Source organism: Salmo salar, chromosome ssa04 (assembly GCF_905237065.1).
Source record: "Salmo salar chromosome ssa04, Ssal_v3.1, whole genome shotgun sequence".
NCBI classification, from domain to species: Eukaryota; Metazoa; Chordata; class Actinopteri; order Salmoniformes; family Salmonidae; genus Salmo; species Salmo salar.
The window spans coordinates 87121309-87130461 of record NC_059445.1 but is presented as its reverse complement, the minus strand read 5'-3'; the positions used below and the strand labels follow the sequence as shown (position 1 = coordinate 87130461).

The 9153-nt window shown below is 44.5% G+C and overlaps 1 protein-coding gene across 11 annotated transcripts in view; it reads left to right on the top strand.

The window, feature by feature from the left end:
- The window catches only part of LOC100380654 (periostin), a 73583-nt gene that overhangs the window by 42143 nt on the left and 22287 nt on the right, over positions 1-9153 (top strand). For all 11 annotated transcript variants that reach the window (XM_045717463.1, XM_045717461.1, XM_045717462.1 and 8 more), the window contains exon 13: positions 208-338. In XM_045717463.1, coding sequence (XP_045573419.1) covers positions 208-338 — 131 coding nt within the window. The remainder of the gene's footprint in view (positions 1-207; positions 339-9153) is intronic.

Below are 9153 nucleotides of genomic sequence, written 5' to 3'. Positions count from 1 at the left end.
ACCTGTCCAGTTCTTTGAGTTCAATGCTTCACCTGTCCAGTTGTTTGAGTTCAGTGATGGCACCTGTCCAGTTGTTTGAGTTCAGTGATGGCACCTGTCCAGTTGTTTGAGTTCAGTTCATAAAAGGAGATCTAAGTGGTAGAGGGAGCCACTGTTGAGATACATATTTGTGTAACTCCTGTTTTTCTTGTGTGATGTTATCATTAGGTGACGTGAACGCTCTGCGGACCATCCTCCTGTACCACTTCAGTAACGGAGTGTTCATCAACGGCGGACTGGAGGGAGGGGTCACCAACCTGCTCAAGACCATCCAGGGACACAACCTGCAAGTGCTGTCTGTATGTACACTAAACCATTCTCATACAGTACACACTTTAATTGTTTGTTGTCCTAGGCTACATGGCTAAAATGCTTGCACGCTAGCCTAACTTCCATTCATGGATGGAGAAAGCAATGTTAGCTAGTTAACATTTAGCCTTCTACATCTAGCTACATATTGAACTTCCATCCTCTCAGGTCAGGGCCACAACAATGTATGAATTAATGCTTGGATCAGAATTGACTTTATAATCCTTGGCCAGTACGGAGAATTAAGTAAAACCACAAGTCCAAATCGTTATCTCCATCCATGGCTAATTTAGAAAAGGGACAATTTTAACTAGCTGGTTAGCTAGCCACCGGAGTACAACGACACAACGAGATGCAACAATTAAAGTTTTCTGTCAATGACATATGCTCTCAAAGGGATTTGATACCAGTGATGTCAAATCCAAACTGGTTTCACCTTGAAACGTTTCTTTGGTGCGGCAGGACCATTCACAGTTCAGCTCACTCAGTTTAGCTCAATGCCGATCTGCAAATTGTTATACTATTTTTCTTTGTTGTCAAGGGAGGTGATACTCATTTGGACCAGACAGCATCAGATAGATGGCCTACAGGTCGAGAGACAGAGGGGTGCTGTTTCGCTCACTCGGAGGCTTTCTCCGGTGCGATACATTCAGCCTCTTGTGAATTGAAGGAAAATTCTGAAACAGAGAGAAGACACATTATTATTATATTTTTTTTTTAAATAATTTTTCGGGGGGGGAGAAGCCTGGCTTCCCTTGGTATCCATGGATACACGCCACTGGTGGCAGGTTTGCGATTCTGACAGGTTCCACTCAGTTTGCACTCATGTCGTTTTTTTTCCGGTGGCAACACGCAGCTAGAGACGCAGGCGTCATTTGGTTAGCTAGCAAGAACTTGAACTACTGTTATCCAGTTATCTCTTGTGTTCGCAAATTCCCTCTGTTCTATCTACTCTGATTTCAGAGCACTTTCGTCAGAAGTGTGCCAGAGCACAGAACAACTGATGGATTTACGAACTCGCAACACCCGCTAAATACGACCTGGTGTCAGTAAACATAGATAAAAAAAAAGTTATAGTTATTCAAGAACGTTCTAGATAACACGTAAACAGCCTGACCAGTTCTGTTACAACGAGTAAAATGGTCATTAGTGAGGTTCTCTCATTCGATGTCTGGAAGTAGCTAGCTAGAAAGCTAGCCGACTTTAGCCAGTTAGCTTGGGTGCTTGGTTGGGATAAGCACCCAATTGGTAGGCAAGCTGCAGAAGGACGAAGAGGCTACAATTCCCCATCGTTTATCAGTGAAATTGTGACGGCAAACTAGCTGAAAAAAAGTTTGTGTGGGTTTATCTAATGTTCCTTCGTTAGATTTTTAGCTCATCTTGCTCTGGCTAGCATTAGTTGTTGATCTTGTTGATGTGTATAACTGAGGGAGAGAGAGCCTACCTTTTCCTGGTTGTTTGACCAATAGGGCTGTAGTAAGGTTCCCGAATGTAAGAGGACTCCCGTGGTATTTACATATTTGCAGAAATCCATTCAGGTGGATTTTGTGGCTTTTGGTGAATGTGTTCTAATGATCTAAAGTCACATTGTTGCTACTGCCTGTAAACACACAGTCCAGTTCATAGTGAATGATGGCAGGTCCTACTGTAAACACACAGTCCAGTTCATAGTGAATGATGGCAGGTCCTACTGCCTGTAAACACACAGTCCAGTTCAAAGTGAATGATGGCAGGACCGTGTGGCAAATGTCTTGTTTGTATAAAGGCCTACTGTAGCTCTGATTGGCTATAGCTCACCGGTCTGTGTAGACTCCTGTCCTGGACAAGACAGATGTTTTATTCCGTTTTATTTACTGCAGTGTCTATTAATTTGACCAAAATGGCCGCTTTCCCACTCTATTGCCTATAGAATTTTCACATTCCTTACTATACCTAATTCCCAAACGTTCTAAGAATTTGTGAAAATGACAATATTTAAGTGGTCGCTTGTCAGAAAATGTAAAAAAAAAAAAAAATGTTGTATTCTTGCTGGGGGTGTACAATATATGAACAGATTTGAATAAGATGTAATGTTGATAAAATGCTGACAGGTTTTCCACTTTAAATGTACCAATGTTTCACACACAGGTTATTTTCAAAGAGATGGCTGACAACAGCAAGCGCACTGCAATAAAAAACACACACAGTTCCACTCAGCAGATGATGACCATTTGAAACTTAACTTCTTGTTGAAAGATGTTTTTTGAAAAGGGAGAAGCTAACAAATTAGCAAAAACATCCACTTTGATAACACCTGTTGGAGCCACTGCAATCTAGCTGACAACAAAAGCTTAGCGTTGCTAGACCTTGGGAAATCTACAGCTGTCGGTCCTACCCATTAAGTCAAACTGTGAACGTTTGATTCCACTGTCACTCCAAAATGTTTCCCTAATATAGTTGAATGGCCGATGCCTTTATTTACTATCTGATAGCCTAGCCAATGGCTGACTTAGCTAGCTAGATTTATCTCCCCAGAGACCAGCAAAGAAAAATCCTGATTGGATATTTTTTCTCTTCAGCGTTAACACTATCTATTCCAACAAAAAAACTGAAGAGATTAAATCAGAACGTCGTTAAAAATAATAATATAATGAACATTATTATTATAATCATTATTTTATAACTCCTTAGGCCCATTGTTCCCCGCTGTGTTTGGGTTAGTAATCATTTGTAGAGTGGATCTATTTTCCATCAGCGTTTTCTCACTATTCTGAATGTCTACAGAATCAGTATGTTGTTCTGAAATATGAACACAGAGATACTGGAAATTTAGAACTTTTATTATGGTGCTGATTTGACAAAATTACAATTATGGTCTTAAATTGGACTCGCATTCTTCTGGTGTCGTTCTTGACTCAGTCTCACCCTCCCGGTCTTGGACCCCTTGTCTCTGTCTTGACTCAGTCTCACCCCCCCCACGCGGTCTTGGACCCCTTGTCTCCGTCTTGACTCAGTCTCACCCCCACCCCCCTCCTGGTTTTGGTCTTGACTCGGACTTGATTTATGTGGTCTCGAACACAACACTGCTCTGAGGTAGTCCCAGAGGCAGAGCAGACGGAAACTTAGTAGGCAGCATTTCCTCTCATTACTGTCTGCAATTACATCATTATCCTGGGGAAACACCCTTCACTACCACAAGCCAAGGGTTACAGTAACAAGACTTACATGAACTCTTACAGTGCATTCGGAAAGTATTCAGACCCCTTTACTTTTTACGCATTTTGTTACGGTACAGCCTTATTCTAAAATGGATTCAACTGTTTGTTTCCCTCATCCATCTACACACAATACCCCATAATGACAAAGTGAAAAAAGGTTTATAGAATTGTTTGAAAATGTATTAAAAAACAAAGAAATTAAATATCACGTTTAAATAAATAATCAGACCTTTTACTCAGTATTTTGTTGAAGCATCTTTGGCAGCTGTTACAGCTTTCAGTGTTCTTGGGTATGACGCCAAAATCTTGGCACACCTGTATTTGGGGAGTTTCTCACATTCTTCTCTGCAGATCCTCTCAAGCTCCGTCACGTTGGATGGGGAGCATCGCTGCACAGCTATTTTCAGTTTTATCCAGAGATGTTCGATCGGGTTCAAGTCCGAGCTGTGGCTGGGCCACTCAAGGACACTCAGAGACTTGTCCCGAAGCCACTCCTGCGTTGTCTTGGCTGTGTGCTAAGGGTTGTTGTCCTGTTGGAAGGTGAACCTTCACCCCAGTCTGAGGTCCTGAGCGCTCTGGAGCAGGTTTTCATCAAGGATCTCAATTTACTTTGCTCAGTTCATCTTTCCCTTGATCCTGACTAGTCTCTCAGTACCTGCCATTTAAAAACATCCCTACAGCATGATGCTGCCACCACCATGCTTCACCGTAGGGATGGTGCCAGGTTTCCTCCAGATGTGATGCTTGGTATTCAGGCCAAAGAGTTCAATCTTGGTTTCATCAGACCAGAGAATTTTGTTTCTCATGTTCTGAGAGTCCTTTAGGAGCCTTTTTGCAAACTCTAAGCTGTGTCATGTGGCTTTTACTGAGGAGTGGCTTCCGTCTGGCCACTCTACCGTAAAGGCCTGATATGTGGAGTGCTGCAGAGATGGTTGTCTATCTGGAAAGTTTTCCCATCTCCACAGAGGAACTCTGGAGCTTTCTCAGAGTGGCCATTAGGTTCTTGGTCACCTCCCTGACCAAGGCCCTTCTCCCCCGATTGTTCAGTTCTTGGTGGTTCCAAACTTCTTCCATTTAAGACTGATGGAGGCCACTGTGTTGTTGGGGACCTTCAATGCTACAGACATTTTTTGGTACCCTTCCCCAGATCTGTGCCTCGACACAATCCTGTCTCGGAACTCTACGGACAATTCCTTCGACCTCATGGCTTGGTTTTTGCTCTGACATGTACTGTCAACTGTGGCACCTTATATAGACAGGTGTGTACCTTTCCAAATCATGTCAAATCAATTGAATTTACCACAGGTGGACTCCGATCAAGTTGTAGAAACATCTCAAGGATGATCAATGGAAACAGGAGGAACCTGAGTTCAATTTACAGTCTCATAGCAAAGGATCTGAATACTTAATAAGGTATTTCATTTTTTTTTTTTTTTTTATACATTTCTAAAAACCTGTTTTTCTTTGTCATTATGGGGTATTGTGTGTAGATTGAGGGTTCTTTTTTGTTTAATCTATTTGAAAATAAGGCTGTTTCATACCAAAGTGTAGAAAAAGGGAAGGGGTCTGAATACTTTCCAAATGTACTGCACATATAATGAATGACTTAGGCTAGCAGTTTGTTCAGGATCATAGAGCTAGTTACCATAAGATGTTAGGTCAAATGGTCAGGACTCTCCACCTCTCTCTCTCTCTCTCTCTCTCTCTCTCTCTCTCTCTCTCTCTCTCTCTCTCTCTCTCTCTCTCTCTCTCTCTCTCTCTCTCTCTCTCTCTCTCTCTCTCTCTCTCTCTCTCTCTCTCTCTCTCTGGGAAAGGGTGAGAGAGGTGAGGAAACGTGGGAAAGGGTGAGAGAGAGGAAACGTGGGAAAGGGTGAGAGAGATGAGGAAACGTGGGAAAGGGTGAGAGAGATGAGGAAACGTGGGAAAGGGTGAGAGAGATGAGGAAACCATGTCCCCCTGTGGCTCAGTTGGTAGAGCATGGTGTTTGCAATGCCAGGGTTGTGGGTTCGATTCCCACGGAGGGCCAGTACAGAGAAAAAAGGAAAAAAAATGTATGAAATGTATGGATTCAATACTGTAAGTCGCTCTGGATAAGAGCGTCTGCTAAATGACTAAAATGTAAATGAAACGTGTGAGAGAGATGAGGAAACGTTGGAAAGAGTGATAGGAAGAGGAGTGGAGAGAGAGGAGATGACATGTAATCGTCAGAAAGCCAGATGCTATTCGTTTTGGCTGAACTCCACAGATACAGACTCTGAAGGAACAGATTTTTTTTTAAATTTGTTTATTTTACTTTTACCTTCTTTTTTTTTACCTTTATTTAACTTGGCAAGTCAGTTAAGAACAAATTCTTATTTTCAATGACGGCCTACCGGGGAACAGTGGGTTAACTGTCTTGTTCAGAGGCAGAACGGGGGGGGGGATAGCTGTAATGGGAGGAGATTATTGGCTATTGTCTAAATGGGGACGTGAAGACAGACAGGAAGTAAGAAGTGACCTTACATATCCTGAGGTGAAAATGTGTGTGTGTGTGTGTGCTTGAGTGTGTGTCTTCATAGGGAGTGCGTGTTCACAGAGTTAGAGATAGTGGCTCAAATTAGGGGTTAGAGAGAGAGAGAGAGACACTCTAAGTCGAGGGTTAGAGAGAGAGAGAGAGAGAGAGAGAGAGAGAGACACTCTAAGTCGAGGGTTAGAGAAAGAGAGAGAGAGAGAGAGAGAGAGAGAGACACTCTAAGTCGAGGGTTAGAGAGAGAGAGAGAGAGAGAGAGAGAGAGAGAGAGAGACACTCTAAGTCGAGGGTTAGAGAGAGAGAGAGAGAGACCCAGAATAGGAGAGAAACTGTTCTGTCTCTCACTGGACATGTCCGTCCCCAGAGACACAAGTCGACAGTTAAATTACAGGAAATTAGTTTCCCTGGGGGCACAGAAAGTTAAAGTTCCAAAACCTCCAACAATGGGAGGGACATGTCATCTGGAACCGCCATCTGGAACCGCCATCTGGAACCGCCATCTGGAACCGCCATCTGGAACTGCCATCTGGAACCGCCATCTGGAACTGCCATCTGGAACCGCCATCTGGAACTGCCATCTGGAACCGCCATCTGGAACTGCCATCTGGAACCGCCATCTGGAACTGTCATCTGGAACTGCCATCTGGAACCGCCATCTGGAACTGTCATCTGGAACCGCCATCTGGAACTGCCATCTGGAACTGCCATCTGGAACTGCCATCTGGAACCGCCATCTGGAACCGCCATCTGGAACCGCCATCTGGAACCGCCATCTGGAACTGCCATCTGGAACCGCCATCTGGAACTGCCATCTGGAACCGCCATCTGGAACTGCCATCTGGAACCGCCATCTGGAACCGCCATCTGGAACCGCCATCTGGAACCGCCATCTGGAACTGTCATCTGGAACCGCCATCTGGAACTGTCATCTGGAACCGCCATCTGGAACTGCCATCTGGAACTGCCATCTGGAACTGCCATCTGGAACTGCCATCTGGAACCGCCATCTGGAACTGCCATCTGGAACCGCCATCTGGAACCGCCATCTGGAACCGCCATCTGGAACTGCCATCTGGAACTGCCATCTGGAACCGTCATCTGGAACTGCCATCTGGAACTGCCATCTGGAACTGTCATCTGGAACTGCCATCTGGAACTGCCATCTGGAACTGCCATCTGGAACCGCCATCTGGAACTGCCATCTGGAACTGCCATCTGGAACTGCCATCTGGAACCGCCATCTGGAACTGCCATCTGGAACTGCCATCTGGAACTGCCATCTGGAACCGCCATCTGGAACCGCCATCTGGAACCGCCATCTGGAACCGCCATCTGGAACCGCCATCTGGAACTGCCATCTGGAACCGCCATCTGGAACCGCCATCTGGAACTGCCATCTGGAACTGCCATCTGGAACCGCCATCTGGAACCGCCATCTGGAACTGCCATCTGGAACCGCCATCTGGAACCGCCATCTGGAACCGCCATCTGGAACCGCCATCTGGAACCGCCATCTGGAACTGCCATCTGGAACCGCCATCTGGAACCGCCATCTGGAACCGCCATCTGGAACCGCCATCTGGAACCGCCATCTGGAATCGCCATCTGGGACCGCCATCTGGGACCGCCATCTGGAACCGCCATCTGGAATCGCCATTTGGAACTGCCATCTGGAACTGCCATCTGGAACTGCCATCTGGAACCGCCATCTGGAACTGCCATAGTAGGAGCGTTGTTTTCCTCCTGTGTGTTCCATGGTCTCGGGCGTTTAAGGACATTGTACCTGTACCGTTTTGGGACTTGCCTATTATTACAGACGAATACATTGACATCTCTGCTCTCCTGCGCTTGACTCTTCAGCTGCCCTTCAGTACGATTACGCAACAATGTCCTGATGTTATTAGAGAGGGAATCATTATGACTGGGTGTCCACTGCTGTTATCGTCCTACAGTGTAATTATCTGTAAGCGCTGTCTGTTATCATCATATATCATTGTTGCTGTTATATCTCCCAAGTGAAACTTGATCAATGACAACTTAATCAATGTAATGGTTTTCCTACACACTGTTAGTTAAGATGTTAGGTCCCTAAGCAGTTTGACCAGTGGAGATGGGGAACGGCACCTCCGTACCTTCAGGCTCTGATCAGGCCCTACACCCAAACAAGGGCACTGCGTTCATCCACCTCTGGCCTGCTGGCCCCCCTACCTCTGCGGAAGCACAGTTCCCGCTCAGCCCAGTCAAAACTGTTCACTGCTCTGGCAACCCAATGGTGGAACAAGCTCCCTCACGACGCCAGGACAGCGGAGTCAATCACCAACTTCCGGAGACACCTGAAACCCCACCTCTTTAAGGAATACCTGGGATAGGATAAAGTAATCCTTCTAACCCCCCCCCCCTTAAAAGATTTAGATGCACTATTGTAAAGTGGTTGTTCCACTGGATATCATAAGGTGAATGCAACAATTTGTAAGTCGCTCTGGATAAGAGCGTCTGCTAAATGACGTAAATGTAAATTATGTAAATGAGATGACATGTCGGGGTACAGACAGCCAATGGAACTACAGTTCTGTGTTGGCTGGAAAACGCTGTTGGTGCGTAGATCATGTTTTGGAGTTCATTTGAATATCTTAAGTTTTTAATTAACTATAGCTAATGTTTACATTTCAATTAAAACACAGTTCATGTAACTGAATAACATTTATAATAATAACAATTATTATTATTACATGTTATTAGCTCTCCCAGGTGCTCCATCCACTTATACTGTACTCCATCCTATCACTATTGGTTACAGTCATAACAATGGTTATACCTGTTTATAACACTTAGGACCCTTGTTATAACTGGTGAACAACTCTATCCATGTATACTGTACTACATCCTATTACTATTGGTTAAAGTCATAACAATGGTTATACCTGTTTATAACTCTTAGGACCCTTGTTATAACTGGTGAACAACTCTATCCATGTATACTGTACTACATCCTATTACTATTGGTTAAAGTCATAACAATGGTTATACCTGTTTATAACTCTTAGGACCCTTGTTATAACAGGTGAACAACTCTATCCATGTATACTGTACTACATCCTA